The sequence below is a fragment of the Amphiura filiformis genome, chromosome 1 (assembly GCF_039555335.1).
Source record: "Amphiura filiformis chromosome 1, Afil_fr2py, whole genome shotgun sequence".
Taxonomy (NCBI): domain Eukaryota; kingdom Metazoa; phylum Echinodermata; class Ophiuroidea; order Amphilepidida; family Amphiuridae; genus Amphiura; species Amphiura filiformis.
This window is the reverse complement of record NC_092628.1, coordinates 48416507-48434267: the sequence shown is the minus strand read 5'-3', so window position 1 is coordinate 48434267 and position 17761 is coordinate 48416507. Positions and strand designations below refer to the sequence as shown.

The window sequence follows — 17761 nt, the reverse complement described above, 5'->3', positions numbered from 1 at the left end:
ATATTATCATATGATGGACGGCTTTTTTTTATCCCAGCTACATACACTTTAAGTACATAGATTTATACATTTTACTTCGAAGACTGTTAAATTTTAAAAATACACATTTTTAATTATTTGTCATAACATGTGTATCGCGAATTTAAAAAAAATCAAAGTTAAAAGATATCAGGACATTCCTTGTATTCAAAATGGAATTCGATATGTCTGATGTGCTCTCAGGTCCCACAAAAAAGTATTAATATAGTATCATAATTGACCACCCAAAAAACACCTTTTTGAAATTGTTCAGTTACATGATAAAAAAAATATAACCTACATATAAAATATATACGAACACCACGTTTCAATGGATTCCAAGTAGCCTAGTGCATCTGAACTCGTCAGTAAAATATGACCAGGAACCAATTCAACAGCAAGTTTTAGAAAGCGAATTTAACACGATACAACAAACTGTTTCTTATGACCTCAGATAGCAAGACAATGTTGGCCCAATGTTGGCAATGATCGTCATGGTCGCGGCCGGTAATCTGACGCCAAGACAATAGAGAGCTTGCGAAATGGCGTTACTTTAACTTTAACGTCTAGAGGATTATAGAGGATTATAGAGGATTATGTATTCAAAACCACCTTGGCTTTGAATACATAATCCTCTATAATCCTCTAGACGTTAAAGTTAAAGTTAAAGTAACGCCATTTCGCAAGCTCTCTAATATTGGCCCAATGTTGGCAATGAACGTCATGGTCGCGGCCGGTAATCTGACGCCAAGACAATATTGGCCCAATGTTGGCAATGAACGTCATTCATGGTCGCGGCCGGTAATCTGACGCCAAGACAATATTGGCCCAATGTTGTTGTGCTAACCTGTCAGGTCACCCCAAAGTTGTTATTCCAACCTCATATCATGGTCAAGCCAACGTAGCTAGCCAATCTTAAAACGGCAGTTGGCATGCTGAAGATGTTGTACCAACCTTCAATGATGGTCGGTATGCCAACGTCGAGCCAACTTAAAGCCATATTATAACATTTGCTGAGGAAGACGCCCTCACTGAATTTTTAAAATTCCTTTTTTACACGATTAAATTGTACTTTATTAAACCAATATACCCTGCAAAAATCAAGACTCTAGGTGCTGTAGTTTTGTCAAAATCCGAGATTTTGAATAAAACACCGGAACCGGCGCTTTATTATTACGATGGAATTATTAGTCGAACGCATACACGATGTTCATAATACACAGTACGTACACGGCGTGCGGGACGGTGATATACACAACAAAGGGTCGTACCACAACATGACAGAAGGAGTGATACGTATTGGCGACATGTGCGCTGGTAGTAAATTCCAATTTTCTTTGCTTTGCCGTATAGTTGTTCGGCTCAAAAATAAAAGGGGATGTATCTGACAGTTAAAGCTAACATTTTATGGCAAATAAATGCTAATCTATTTTGTTTGAAAATGTTATAATATGGCTTTAACTAGCCAACCTTAAAAGGACGATCAGTACGCCGACGTTATATTAAGCTAACGTTTTTGTGTTAACCTTAAAATGATTATCGGTATGCCAACGTCGGGTCAACGTAGCTTGCAAACCTTAAAATGACGGTCGGTGCGCCCAGGTTGGACCATCGTTGTTGTGCCAACCTTAAAATGATGGTCGGTATGCCAACGTCGAGTCAACGTAGGAGGCCGGTCGACTGCATATCCGTCAGTACACGGTTTTCTAATAAATGCTAACCTCATCGTGACATCATCCAAGCAGCAAAGTTCATTTCCCATTGAAAAACGTGTATTAACGGGTATGCAGTTGACCGTTCTGGTAGCCAGCCAATCTTTAATAGCTCCATGGTTGAATCAATATTTTATTTACATAATTATTATTTTAGCCCAAATCACTAATAAATTAAACTTTCCCAATGATATAACCTGTTTTTATTAATTTTTATTGATAAACCTTAAATATCGCACGGTAAAAACAATGTAATACATAAGAAATACAATACATGCGTTTACATAGGCAAAAACCGAGAGGATCACATTTTTGCGTCACCTAATTATCTTTGAACGCCCACAGATTTGGAACCAAACGTCCGATTGAAATCAAATAAAAAGCAAATTAAAACTAAAATTGCAAATTATTTTATAAAAGAATAATCTAGAAATGCTCATTTTACCTATTTGTACTGATTCTTCTTGCCTGGGTTACCTTAATTTTAATGAATACCTTTATACAGAGTTGGGTGGGGATTTTTTGTTTTGTTTTGTTTTGTGTACTCATCAAATGGGCCTATATGATCTTTTTCTGGGGTCTATGGTTGGAAAATAATCCAAGTACCCCCGGGGGTTTCACATCATCGATGTTAATAAATTCCTATTGTTCCTACGTAAGAAAATGAGCCAATGGACGTTATGAATAAAGATCGTATTTTTGGATCATTGTGGCTGTATTAGGGTTCGCAGGTTTTTGCCGCAGATGGAAAAAACCGCGGTTTTAACGAACCGCGGTTTTAACCACTTGGCAAAAACAGTTTTGCCGGCAAAAATTGCAAAAACTAAAAAAGTGATGAAAAGTTCATTTTTTCATCTCAAAACAAATTATTAAGTTGCAAAAATAATTTCCTGAGTTTAACAAGGCCTTTATTTGATAACATAAAAAAGAAATTAAAGGCATGGGTTTTCGTTGCTCATAGCGCATTTAACTGAATTGTGGCATATCAAATTCAAAACTTACTTATTTATTTTAAGAACTTGACGAGACAAAAAATATGTTGAATGATTGATCAAAAGTTGTGTGTTATTGTTTATGAGCTTTCTGTGTTACTTTTTAACATTTGACTGACTACATATGACTTTTTGCCATTTTTTGCCATTTTTGCCTGTTTAAACCAGGCAAAAACTGGTTTTTGCCGGCAAAAACCGAACCCTGGGCTGTATAGAAATTAAATGTTATACCACTGGTTAACGTTATACATACTTTAAAAACAATAATCATGCTGACAGGGTATCACCAATAAGTCTGGATTAGTGTAGATTGATAATCATTTACACGAGAATACAAGTACGATTAAGCACACAAATATGGCGCCATTTCAAGAGATTTCAGGAGATGCATCTTAGTACTAGGTTTATCATAACTATATGGTGCCCTTTTGGGCAAAGACAAGTTGTATTTCGTGGGTGGGCAAAATAATTTACTGGTTGGGCAAATGCCCACCCGGTTTACATGTTATTTACCTTCCTACTACCCGATGGAAACGTTAATAAACACAAACCACGCGTTATAATTATAAAAAATCGAACAACGTTTTGACCATTGGCACGATATTGCCCTTATGTACTTTCACCCTCCTGACTGTATACTTATTTGAAGGGCCGGATTTGCCATTTGGCCAGTTTGGCCCGGGCCCAGGGCCCCAAAATTTCGGGGCCCCAAAAGTGTCCTGTGCTGTTCTCCTTTTAGGAGAACACCATGTTTTGGACCACAATATGGTAAAATTGCGCACTGTCCCTTTACTTGTCAAAATTCATCTTCAGTTAGGGCTAAAATAGTCGTGTCCCTCTCAATAATTACAATGCTTCCGCCGTCACTGTCGATCTTATAGTAGGCCTCCTATTTGTAAACCAAAACTTGAGTCCACATGCCTTCCTCACGGTGAGTTTGGGGGCCTCCAAAGTTTGGCCTGGCCCAGGGCCCCAAAAAGGTAAATCCGGTCCTGCTTATTCGTAGAACAGATACACATTCAGCACATGCCTATTGGTGTTATCAAAATTATCAATTAATCATCTGCTAATTACAGTGTTTTCAAAGACCACTAATATTCTGAAAAATATCTAAGTATTGAATAACAGTACCCTAAATGACCCCCTCAAAAGTACCAATCAGTTACCTGATCAAAGTTATATATATGAATAATGTTGCCAAGTTTAAATAACCTTCAAATGATAAATTAACTAACACAGCAGTTCAATGGATTTTAAGCAGTTATTCACAATTGCTAACATGCGAAGTGTCTCGTTAACTTTTGGTGATTTAGTACTAGTAGCCACGACAAATAGTGTGTATTGCGGACAAACTATCTGACATCGTCACTATCATTATGCCACTGCAATTTTAAGAAAGTGAGTTTAGTACAAAACAACATACTGTTTATTTTGTGCACGCGTAATCATAATTTCCCCCACACGTACGATACTCAAAAGAAAAGTGCAATTTAGGTTTAATGTTTCATTGTTCAATGCATATCATTGAGCATTAATCATCTTTTGATGCCGTATGTTGATACAGATCTTTGTCTCATTCTCGTTGATTCAGAATTGCTGCGAGTCCAATGACGAACACAAAGGAGAACACAGCAAAACTAATCACATCAATGTAGCGCAACCAGGCGAATTTGGGCTGAAAAAAGAACAAAGAAAACAAACAATTATCAAAATGATGATTTTAATTTTGTGTTTAATTTCTTCCAAGATTTACTCATTTGTTGAGATTTTGACATACTTCTCATCCATTATATCATTTTACTTGAATGATCTTTATTTAAGACATTTTCTACTTTGTGGCAAATTATTTTTACTCTTGGTAACATTCTTAATTTAACATGTATTTTTCCTTCATTAGTTATCTTAACAGTTCTACTCACACTTGTTGTTTCCGCCCTCATTCCACTATCACCATCCATCGTCGTGTCTTGCAACATGACACCATAATCCTTCCGGGTCATAATACTAGTACCTTTGTTCTTGATATTATACGACACAACCGCCATGATGGTCGCAAAGAAATCCACGAATAGCGAAAATGTCAGGAGTTGCCCCAGAATCGTCTCGACAGTACTCGGCACGGTGGTGTGCAAGAATGCTATCAGAAGCAGCAGACATAGGAACATATTACTGCAAAATGTAATCTTTTCTTTGGAGGCAGTTGGGAGTAAGAATGTAGCCAAAATTAAGAAACTGGTGAGAACCGATGGCACAACAAGTTTAGCCCTATACACGCTGGACACGCGCTTCAGACCGATAGTGTAAGTTACATCTACGAACGAATAGGGAGCTATAAATCGGAAAGATTTCTCGCTTCTTTGGACATCCAATGTGGTTATCTGAAAATCTTTTGCGAAATTAACTCTGGACCCATTGGTTTGGGACGCAGTTAGGTTGATGTGTTCGGTGGTGTAAAGAGAAGAACCGAATTCGATATTGCAGGATTGTTTGTCGTATGGAAAGTATCTGAGGTCCATGTCGCAAAGGAATTCTATTTGTAATGATTGGTAGTAACGTACTCGACCTGTACTGAAGACAAGTACTTGAGATTCGAGCAATTCCGTGACCTTTGCACTGAAATCAAATAAAGCGGGGAAACACGTTACTGGTTAATTAAAGCATGTAAAATTGACAAAATAGTAAAATTTCAAAAAACATACTCGCTTCCTTGACGTATGCTTACAACGACAGTGAACGGTATTTCCTTTTTCTTAGCATGCTTATGGGGAGGCATTAGTTTCATAAAAAGAAAAGTTACCATTTTGTTTTCTTTTTAATTTCAAATTCTACATAATTTTAGCCTTTATTTGCTTTTATTTGACTTAAATCACACTAGATCAAACGTTATGGCTGTTTCACCGGCTCGATTTCTTGTGTTGGGTACCAATTATTGGGCTGTGAATGTTGTCTAGGCATGCTAAGAAGCTGTTCAATGTCAGTGCATTTTGCTGTTGTGTCAGTTACATAACTGCTTGGTTACTGACATGTGTTTAGAGTAGAGTATTAAAGTAATTTTGTGTGTAATGTTGCTTCAATGTGATGGACAGAATTTTAAGATTGACCTTTTTCGCTTAGTGTACATGTATAAGATAACTGTATCCCAAAGTGAATGTGACAATAAAATACAAAATGCAGTAATACAGCCTGTAGCCCAAACTACATAGCACCACCAACTGCTCTTGATTTGTAAAATGGGTCATGAAAACGGTTTTGATTACATTTTCCATGGCGCCTTAAATGTGATGGAGCGTTTATTTAATAAAAACGCTTATGAAACTAATTCCTCCACTTAAAATAATTATAATGTATGAGACATTTTCACGGAAATCGAGTTATGATTTGGATGAATCAAACATTGGAAAGCTAAACAGATTAACTATTATTAAGCTACATTCTATTAAACGTGTGCTTTAAGACTGTATTATAAATATTTTAAGATATTTAAAGATATTGTCGGATGTTTATCTGTTATCATGGTTATGTTACCTATTCGCTGCTTGAATATGCGGAACCCATACAGTATTTCGGTCAAGGTTTATACGTCGTGTACCATTGTAATCGGCTTCATTCCATTGCAAGCGATGATCGTTCCATCCCTGTAGAAATTATAAATTGTGTATCATTTTTATTTGAAACAATCTGTTCTAATTCGCCCAAACGACGCAAATTTGCGATTCGGTGGTTTTTCTAGCTGTATGAACCAGTGGCGTAGATTTCTGTTTGACATTGGGGGATAGGGTTGGATTTTTTTTTTTTTGAAGTATAGTGAATTCAGCACCTTTTGGCGACATAATAAGTTTATGGTAGAAATACGCGCGAAGCGCACAAAAAATTCGAAGCTAAACTGTCTGAATTTTTGAAGCTAAACTGTCTGAATATAATGGAATAAATTCGCGCGAAACGCGAAAAAATTTGCACTTTGGGGGCTGAAATGGCCAAATATTATGAGGTTAATTTGGTCAGAAACCCACATACAGGCGTCAACATTGGGGGGAGGGATGATTGTTTGGATCACCCCTGGCTAATTATTGGGGAATTTATCCTCCCATCCCCCGTATCTACGCCTATGGTATGAACTAAAAAGCAATCGTTCAGTATCATGCAAACTAATTTCAAGTTGTCTCATAAAAATATCCCTGGGGGATAATAAGGGTCTATAGCGAACTTTTTAAGTTAGTGCTCGTTTTTTCAGGATTTTAAGATATGACCTTGTGAAAAATTACAAGTTTCATATTACACTGACTAATCGTAAAGAAGAAACCACTTACCCGATAAACAAATCCGTGGGCAATGGCTAACTCTTTTGGCTCGTCCTATTGTTGTAAAAACAAGAATAAAATTACAAATATACTTGGAAGTATAGTGTCTATACTATATACGAGTCATCCGATTTTCTAGTACTAGTATTCATTTCAGATTTCAAGTATAATATTACGATTTATTTAGTCTTGCTAATTTCTTTATTTTATAATCAAATCCAGTTAGCTCCCTGCAATATAAATCAATTTCATGTCGACATTTTCCAATCCAAATTTGCACACCCAGTTTGCATTTATGTGTCTTTTGGGTACCCATACGTTCTTTTTTATTTTGCTTTCTTTTTGTCTTGTCATCTTGTTGAGAGTATGAATTATTTGTTCTAAAATTGAAAGTTTTCCTTCCCCTGAATCATATTATTTATATTTATTGGGATACGTTTTCCTTTTTAAATTTGCAGATACTTAGCATATCAAATTATAATAAGTTTGCTAATGAACTGAATCTCCTCTCTTTATATCTTTACTTCTACCCATTGTTTTTGTTTTCAATTGTTTTACAATCAAAAAAAGAATGTTCTAAAACAATTACATACTTCACAATTATTATATACTAGTTCCTTTTTGTATTTTGTTTAAAAATCAGGGCTGGATTTATCTTTTTGAGAACCCTGGACCAGGCCAAAATTTGAAGGCCCCAAGTTCACCATGCAAAACACGTAAAAAAGCGCAGTGATTTATAGTGCGCTACGCACAGGCACAACGGCTAGACGTTGATTCACAAGCCTCAGCAGTCAGCACACTTTACAGGTTGTCGCTGACCCCACATCATTCCATAAACCATTAAACAACAATTCAGGGACTTTGCTGCTTCAAGAGCACACACCCTAGACATAACACAAATAACCATCGCAACCAGGATCAGCTCCCCGAGTTTCGTACGGGTTACAACGAGACAAATTGTGACGTGTCATGTCAAAAGGAGACACTTTTGGGCAAGTTATCAATTTGGAGATTTTTACATATCTTTAATATAGAGATATTTTGCTCCACAATGCCGTTTTTCCCAATGTAATCGGACATTCTTAAGCGAAGATATTGAGTTTGTAATTATGGTATTATAAAATTGGAAATTGAGATATCGGCCTTTAAAAATATTATTGACAATGTTGAGAGTAGGAATTGCCTTGAAAAATGTCTCCAAAAATACAAGATGCTAGTTATATTTGGGTCTGAAACTATCAGACAATATTTTTAACATTAATAACAATCACAAATTCGCAACAAACCCAAATTGTGAAAAAATCACCCGCGGGCAGATTTTTGGCTATTTCTCCATTTACGATCCTGCCCAAAAGTGTCTCCTTTTGACATGACACGTCACAATTAGCAGTGAGTTCCTTGTCCAGGGGAATTTCAAGCTAACTCAATTTTTCCACGAGAGCATACTAGGCACCACCAGGGACCCGCAACTTCTCGCACCATAGTCGAATGAGCTAACTTGATGTACACTCAAGTGGCCAAATTTTGGTTTACAAATAAGGGGACTACTGTAAGATCAACAGTGGCGGCAGAAACATTTCAATATTTCAAGCATAATTTTCTCCTGATTTTGCAATTTTACCACATTGTAGTCCAAAACATGTTGTTTTCAGGCTAAAAAGAAACAAACATAGAACAATATTGGGGCCCAAATTATCGGGACCCTGGGCCTGGGCCCATCAGGCCCTATGGCAAATCCGGCCCTCCAAATTTTATATATATGCCTATCATCACCTATTTACATACATTCTCGTAATCAAGAAAGTTATATCAAGTTTTAAAAAATTAGACCGTTTCAAAGGTGACAAATATTTCCTCCTTCAGGGCGACTCCTGCCGGCTTTTGTAACAGCAAAACAGCAAAATAACAGCAAAATAGATTAACACTCACTTGCTGTGCTCATAATTAACGTGTTTTGACAGAAAAGTGTATGTGAATTTTATCACTTTCAAAATGCTCTCTTTTTTTCATTTAAATTGGTATAAGTTGGGAAAAGTTGCTTCGAGCTGACTAACATTTCATTTATTCACTACTTGCACGGTTCCGCCATTATTAGGCTAAAAAAATATGTTTGGTTGCCCTCAACCGACCGACCAAAAAATTGGAAATCTTGGGTCGGTTTTTTTTAATCACTTTTTTAGAAGAAACCTTAAATTTGGACAGAATCAAGGACTTTTTGTCATTTTGTCATTCACTCATTTTATTTATTAAATGCATAATATGAAAACAAGAAATATTTCCATTTAAATCCAATCTATATGATATTTTGTATTATGCTTTTTATAATCAGTATGAAAAGTCCGTACCTGGCCACTATTTGTAATTAGACACACAGATTATGGCAGATTACCCATCCTGAAACATGCATTTTAGTCATAAAAATTACTCCAAAAGATACGTAATATGAGAATTATGACAAAATAAGTTCAAAAAATATGGATTTATGCAAATTATGCAAAAAGCACGTTGCACACTTGTGAAACATACATAGAAATTACCGATCCTAAAATGTGCATTTTAGGTATTTAAATTACCACAAACATTGTAGTGTAGACTGGGAATGATGACCAAATCAATATAAAATGTCCCAAAATTGGCGGCCATTTTGGTTTTATGCAAATTAAGGCACCCATATTGAGATATTTGGCAAACTTGTGAAACATGTATTGATTATTCATCTGGAATAAGCATTTTAGGTATCTAAGTACCTCAAAATAAAGTAAAAAATCTGTGAATTGGCGGCCATTTTGGATTTATGCAAATTAGGTATATTGCCACCACTTGGATATTTAGAAACTTTTAGTATGTCATTCTTAGGACATTATAGAAATGCATTGTGGTAAAAAAATTCTGTTGCAATTTGTTTGAGGTGAACTATTATTTTGCCTGGTCTAAAATAATGTGATATGAGTGGTTCGCTTCTTATTTATGTGTACTGCCAGTTCGAGGCTCTCCTCGAACATTGTGCATAATGGCGGAACAGTAGTGAAATGACTACTTTATTTGGTAATTTAGGCTTAATGTCTTTAAGATATTGCTTTTATGTTAAGGCGATTTAATACCTTGATTTTCATCAGTACCCATCTTCTTTTTTTTATTGCAAATTTATAAAGTATATTTATATGTTCATCATCTCATGTCCTGAATTTATAAAAATATCTCTACATACAAAGTGGTATTAGACCATTTTAGAAAATCATTTTAGCCCTATATATTTTTTTTGTTTACTGTATCCTGGTAACTGAGATGTATGTTTCATAACAAACCATAATATATTCTATTGAACATGTCCAAGTAGAATACATGAATAGAATACATTAAATCCTTTGTTATACTATCTATAGAAATATACTCACTGATTATAACACTGAATAAATTAAATAGGCCTAAATAATCTCTTCCACATAGACAATTAATACTACACCATGTATGTATCTTCTATAATATGTTGTTAGGAAAAGAGATTAAAAAAAGGCTATAAGGTCATCAAAGGTCGGGTTATAGGTCAATTGGTTCAGGTCAAATTCAGGCATCAATTTTGAATACATGTGATAGTCTGTGATATCATACATGTCATAATGAGGCATCAATTTTGATATTTTGTCTGTTACTGGATATATAATGGAAATGTGTGAGGTGGATATACTAAAATACCTTGGGATGTAAATGGTGAGTACAATTTAGATTGCCTAGTTGAGTTGGATTGGGCAAATAAATATAAAATAGTTACCAAAATCACAAAAATGAAGCTGACGGAAAACTACCTAATATGGTGGTATACAGCCTGTCTCAAAAAAAATTGTGCAAGTGAAAAGCGCCCTCTATGGCAATTAGAGAATACCGTTGTGACATAATGCTTACATCAACGTCACGGGCGCAGTCTTAGCTCTCATATGCCGTTTGTTCTGTTATATTTGCTTGTTCCAATTTCGAGATATGTTTATTTAACAACGAAAGGGTAAAGTCACAATTGTGCCACTTTTACTAGGGAAGAGAGCTGTACATGTAAATCAATGATAGCTGATGTTGATGCGTCTAATGTACTCCTCCTTTCAGGATGCGTGCATTAGACGCATCAACATCAGCACGCGTGCATTATTTTGTCTAATATCTGTCCCAACAAGTAATACACGTTCATTAACCTATAACATGTATAAGTGCGCAATATTTGTGTGTCTTTTAACATGTCTAAGTGACTAAGAGTATAGCATTTACCATGATAAAATCATTGACATGCACATGTATTTAATTTTTACTGCAGAATGTGAAGTATTTATTTAACTTTTAATCTCTTTTGAGTGGAAAAAGAGAATCATCATTCCTGCATCATGATAAAACAGTAAAAACAGTAAAAAAAATTGTATTGTGTAATTGATGCATTCTTTTGATTTCACGAAGGAACTCTTGATAACTTGATGCTGTTACATTAAGCCCTCGTCCCTAGTAAAAGTGGCACAATTGTGATTTTACCCTTTTGTCTTTAACTAAACATATCTCGAGGTTAAAACAAGCAAATTAAACAGAATAAACGGCATTTGAGAGCTAAGACTACGCCCGTGACGTTGATGTAAGCATTATGTCACAACGGTATTTTCTAATTGCCAGAGAGGGCGCTTTTCACTTGCACAATTTTTTTTGAGACAGGCTGTAGGTGACAAAAATACAATCTTTTTCAACATTGCTGTAGTGTGGTTGTGGTAACCTGTTACCTATGGCTTAATTAAGTTTCAGTGACATAGTGTTGCAAGTTCAAAATACAAAATATAGCTCGACATTGAAAATAGAAGCATTTTAACCGGTTCGTTTTTTGATAGTTGTGGAGCACCAAGTTCATGAAGTCATAAAAGAAATCAGGGACCACTTATTCCCATTTTACATATCAACATTATTTCCCTAATGTGTTAGCAACACATATCCAAAATTTTAACGAAATTCGTTGATAGTAAGCTTTCCAAAATGAAGTGAATTTAAATCATCAGTGATGTACCTCCTTTTGGCTTCTATCTTCAAAAGCATGTAAGCTACATTGATGCCGAGGCGACCAATAAAACGAGAAGATTTGCCCCTTCATTTTGCATACCACTTTGTCCAATTTTTGGGTAATTTCTTCACAAAATGCAAAAAAATGCAAAAAGAATCAATGGGTGTAGTACCCCTTAAGTGAACGGGTATTTTTGTGCGTAATAGATAACTTGGTGCTACTTACAATGAAATCGAAGTAGCTCATGTCGAATACCATCTTAACTTGAACCGGTCCATTGTCAGTAGGGGCAACTTTTGGGTGATAACCAGCGAGAAGGTCTGCGATGAGTTTCGTCTCTGAGTTCGTTTTGGATATTGTTTCTGGAATCAAAACGTAAGACTTAATTAATGAATAGCATATTCAAATAATGTGCATATATGCACAGGGTGTGTGTGTGGGGGGGGGGGGTGAGGGAAGTAACAAATTAAAGGGGTTAAACCCTATTGGTTTAGGATATGGATTGTCTTCAAACTTACATACAATGTCAACATGGTCAAACATCGTCCCCTTTTATGCATCTATGCATGGCCGTCAATCCTAGGGGAACAGTGAGGACATGTCCCCTCCACATTTTGGGATGGAGGGGGGGGGGGGCACAATATCAAATATCCCCATCCACGAGTCGGCAAATACTCCCTGGTGTAAGTAGGCTTATTCGGTATTATACCTTGATTTTTATCTAAAATAGTGTGAAATTGCGCACTTCATCATCTAGAGTACAATCAAATTCACCTTGATTGGGGGCTAAAAGTTACAAGTTTTGCGTGAACAATACATGTACTCGCAGTTATCCCCGTAAACTTGGCCGGTAAAAAGTTTTGCCGTTTCTCTCCTAATGTCTAAATTGTGGCTATTGCCCCTGGTATCTGGTAAGCCTACGTCAGTGACAGAAAGGAAAAAAGGTGGCTTTCAGGAGACTGAGGAAAAAGACGGAAATATATAGAAGGATTCATGAAAGTGAATAAGACGCAGAAACACATGGCAAACCCGACTAAAATATTAAATCAGCCAGAACTAAATATTTCCTTCCTAAAGTTCTTTCTTTTATGCCCCACAACTCAAAGAGAAAAAAAGAAGGAAAAATCCTTCTTCTTATTTCTGAGGAATGTGTCTATATTCCTGCACAGCGGTGTGTGTGGGGTGAGGGATGAGGTGCAACAATTAAATGGGGGGTTACCCTATTGGTTTAGGATATGGATCGTCTTCAAACTCACTTACAATGTCAAAACTCGTCCCCTTTATTCATCCATGCATGGGCTTCAATCCCGGGGGAACGGGGAGGAGATATCCCCTGCCACATTTGGGTATGGGGGCGCACAATAAAAATAGTAGGGCCTATAAGGTACAGGTTTTGCGTTTTGCATGTACGCAGTTATGGCTTTGCCGTTTCCCTCCTGATGTCTTAACTAGTAGGCATACGTCAGTGACAGAATGGGAAAAGAGATACAGGAGACCAGGGGCTATTTTAACGTGCCTCCTGGCACGTTCGTGCAGTGAGAATAGAAATCCGTGCAGTGAGAATAAAAAATCCGTGCAGTGAGAATAAAAAATCCGTGCTTAAAATAGTTCTATACTAGTTTCAGCCCGAAAAATTACTAAGAAATTAAAGAAGTTCCTCCACAAAGTAAGATTGATCTAGTCGGGAAATCCTATATTGTATAGTTTGTGGCGATCAGTGATTCAATTGGCAGGGGAAATCAAGAACAACGCCTCTGGTAACGCCCTCTCCTCCCAATTTTTGGTCACCGTGGTGCAAAGCCACTGGACGAGAAAATCCGCAACAGGCGTGGGGGTAGCTCCATATACCGGACAGAAATTGTCCAGAATTGCCCTGTGCAGCTTCTTTTTAGACCGGTAAACACCTTAATTTGGGGCAAAATAGTGTAATGTTGCAAATTACCACAACATATCACCTTTGTTTGTGCTAAAATAGTGTAAAATGGAAAGGTTTTGCGCGCTTCGTGCGCAATTGTCCCAATAAAACAGACCAAAAATTATGACCATCAGGAACATTTTTATCGCCGCTCACCGCTGATATGCCACCGGGGACACCAAAAAAAAAAAAGCAAGTGCGCAGCCTATACGGCAAGCAGACCTCGTATCGGGGGTAGCTTGATCAATCCCTCTAACTCAATATCGGGAGTTTTTCTAATCAACATTTACAATACTTATGGCCAAGGAAACCTTTAAAGACCATATAATTTATTTATTTGCAATCAGGCCCGTAACGCAGGGGGGCGGGGGTGGGGTGGGGTCGGCGCCCCATCCCAAAACTTCCCAAAAAATCCCCGTTTTTAACCTAAAAATTCCCGTTTGCGAGCGTAGCGAGCGAAAATCTTTTAAGCCTTCTTGGTCAAAAAAGGTCCACATTTTGGGAAAAAGTCCACTTTTTCAAAATCCGTCCTAGTCCAAAAAGGTGCAAATTTTGAAAAAGGTCCACTTTTTCAAAATCAGTCCAGCTCCCCCCCCCCCAAATAAATCCTGGTTATGGGCCTGTTTGCGATATATTAGTAGAGAGGAGTCCAGATCAGTGAAAAAAGCATTGCTTAACCATATGATAATTATTTTGAAAAATTGATTGTTTTTCAAATGCATGTGATATCAGCCGGTTTAAACTCTTCTATGTGCTTACAAGGTAAACGTATAGATGTAAATACTAAATTGAACACTTTCAACGCTAAACTAGACACTTAATGATGAACACATCAAATCATTTTGGTATTAAACGTATATACAGGGTGAGTAAAAGGGTTAACGAATCAATATTCCATTCATGTTGAACTTTCCCATTATTGAAAATGCCACACTCAGTATACACCACTTGTAAAAAAAGCAAGAGAACCCTTAAACTTTTATGAGTCATTTTACGGCGATACCCATTTTAACTCTTTGTCCACGAGGTACCATAATTTGAATGAGAGCACACATTGCGAAATAAGGACACCAGATCTTAAACTGGCTTAACTTAAAACAAGGTTGTTTTTGTGTTCTTTCAATTTCCTTTTCGGTTCAAACTAACTTTTTAATATTGCATAAGTCCTTCATACCTCACCTAACTCCAACTCCAATTTTTCACACCACTTCAATTTGCACACATTCCTTTCGACATTTGAAAAACCCGCCCATATATTTTTATGTTTCTTTTATAGAGAATGAACATTTTTAATGTAAGGGTAAATAGGAAAATAACAACAAATAAAAGCAATGTTTCCTCTACTTATACAAGACCAGGGACAATAAAACTTTGGGTGCTCCATTTTACTTCAGTGCCCAATGAGGTTAAGAAAATGGCAGTTGTTCCTAATAGTATAATAGTATAGTGCGCTGACATTCAAAGTTTAGATATCTCGTGGACAAGCATTAAAATTGGGTATCGCTGTAAAATGTGTCATAAAAACAGAACGGCAAGTGCTAATTACTTCGTTTTTTCACACAAGGCCACTAATGAATATATATATCATGTGTTTTAAATCCTAAAAGTTCAATCTGGTTATAAAATAAAGATGGATTCTTTGCACTATTGCACTTTTTGGACTCACCCTGTATATTGCTTGTAGAAATAGAAAATAAACACCCTAGACTGAGCATCTAGTGTTTTAAGTTGAGCACTATAGACATTTAGTTCATGAAGAGTGTGTTTAATCTTTTGTAATGAATTTGTATACAACTTTTTTATGCAATTTGCCGACAACTTATGCATCTTTGCATCACTTAAGTTGCAGAAATCTTACCACATTCACATTTTGAGAACTTTACGCTACTGTGCGACAGGTTAAAAGATGGTAGGGACACGTGTGCATTTCATTCAACATTTAATAAAGAGGTTCTGTGTACTTTTATGGAGTTTTCAATAATGACAATTCAATTAAATGGAATGACATTTTAAATGAAACCTATTAACTTTCTAAGTAAATCAAAAGGATTTTTATATTATTATTATATTTTACAGATATTAATTTGTGCAATTGTAGGCACCTGTGCGCATTTTATTCATTTTTGCAGAGATTGTATTCGTTTTTGCATATCAATACCATCAATACCATAAACTTAATAACATTTATGATCCTAGTGCGTACTTTCATGGAGCTGTAGGTAATTAAAATGAAATGAATTAGTGAAATACATTAGTGAACCAGACATGAATCAATTTTCCACTTTAACTAAGTGCATATCATTAGATTGATAAACTTTACTTCGGGGATTGTTAATGTCAAAAATATCCTTTTTTAATATAATTTGTCATAAAATTTGTATTATATCGCAAATTTAAAAAAAAAATTCAAAATTATTTGATATCAGTTACGGCTATTCCTCGTATTCAGAATGCAATGTGGTATGTCTGAGTGATGTGCTCTAAGCTCTCAGCCCTTAACGTCAAAAATGAGTCAGTAAAATGCGTGATTGTAACGCGTGATTTGTAAAAGTTTACAGAACTCGAGGGGAGACAACCCCTCTGCCAGCAACCCCTTCCCCTAAAGCTTGTCTCCGCTAGCTGATCTTTTAGATTTTACGTTTGCTAACGTGCAGTGACTTTTTCTTCTAAAATAGCCCCTGCAGGAGACTGAGGAAAAAGACGGAAATCGAACAATTGATGAAAGTGAACAAGACGCAGAAACACCTGACATAGCCGACTAAAATATTGAAGTTCTTTCTTTGACGCCCCCATAACTCAAAGAAAAAATCCTTGTTCTTGTAGCCACACCCCCCCCGACAAAAAGCACGGGCCCGCTACCACTAGAAATTAACTAAACACTGCTTTTATTGGGCCTTCATGTTAAACATTTTTCTTTTTTTTTCATAATAGTGTAAAAAATGTTCACCAAATGCTTTATTTGGCGCCCATTTTGTAAAATTTTCCAACGATTGACGGGACAGATCCCCTTAGACACCCCCCTGCACCGCACATGTGCGACGTCATGCCTGCTTCGCGGCAGTATTTTAAAAAATGTGCCCCCCTCCCCGATCAACTGCGTAGTTGCATCCATGTAAAAACAATACAATCAGGTGGTGTAGTACCACCTTAAAGGCTTAATGTACGATTTCCTTCAAATTTTAAATTTGTCATTATATACTCAAAATGCTGAAATAATACTAGTATTCTAGTAATAATGATCGGGAATGGTTTCTGTCCATTTTGAGCTGAAATAACGAGGTAACGTGAAAGAAACACTGCTTATTATTTTGGCCGTTTAACACGCAGTTCTATGGGCGGACATAAAGTCATAATTTCTTGAATTATGACTTTATGTCGAACTTTACTCTGTTTACCTACAAACACAATAAATTTGGCTGATTCCACTTAGGAGAAAGTTGTGAAATGTGTAAACATTACAAATATGCCAAAAAATCAAGTTTGAAAAAAATTAACCAAATTCATATTATAAGATCGTACATTATGACTTTAAGTTCATAAACTTAAAGTTAAGGGGGGTCGATCTTTTGTGCGTAATTATAGAGGGCCAGGGGATTCACTCTATCATTAAAAAATTATTTGAAGAAGTCAAAGAGCCCTAGGAATAAAAACTGTAGTGTAATTCACGCCAGATACAATTTCTTTATACGACAAAAATTAATTTTTGTAATCGATCAAAAAACAAACGTTTTATATCAATTTTAAATTTATTTTTACCATTATGCAGCGAACCATTGTTAAAGCTATTTCACAAACATGTACAAAAC

At 36.2% G+C, this 17761-nt stretch overlaps 1 protein-coding gene across 1 annotated transcript in view; it reads right to left on the bottom strand.

Moving 5' to 3' along the window:
- Positions 1-1927: 1927 nt before the first annotated feature.
- Positions 1928-17761, bottom strand: part of LOC140148084 (neuronal acetylcholine receptor subunit non-alpha-3-like) — a 32517-nt gene continuing 16683 nt past the window's right edge. Inside the window, exons 2-6 of the mRNA XM_072169941.1 lie at positions 12266-12402; positions 7030-7074; positions 6248-6357; positions 4642-5335; positions 1928-4397 (exon numbers count right to left, since the gene is read on the bottom strand). Of these exons, the coding sequence (XP_072026042.1) occupies positions 4296-4397; positions 4642-5335; positions 6248-6357; positions 7030-7074; positions 12266-12402 (1088 nt within the window). The 3' untranslated portion in view covers positions 1928-4295. The remainder of the gene's footprint in view (positions 4398-4641; positions 5336-6247; positions 6358-7029; positions 7075-12265; positions 12403-17761) is intronic.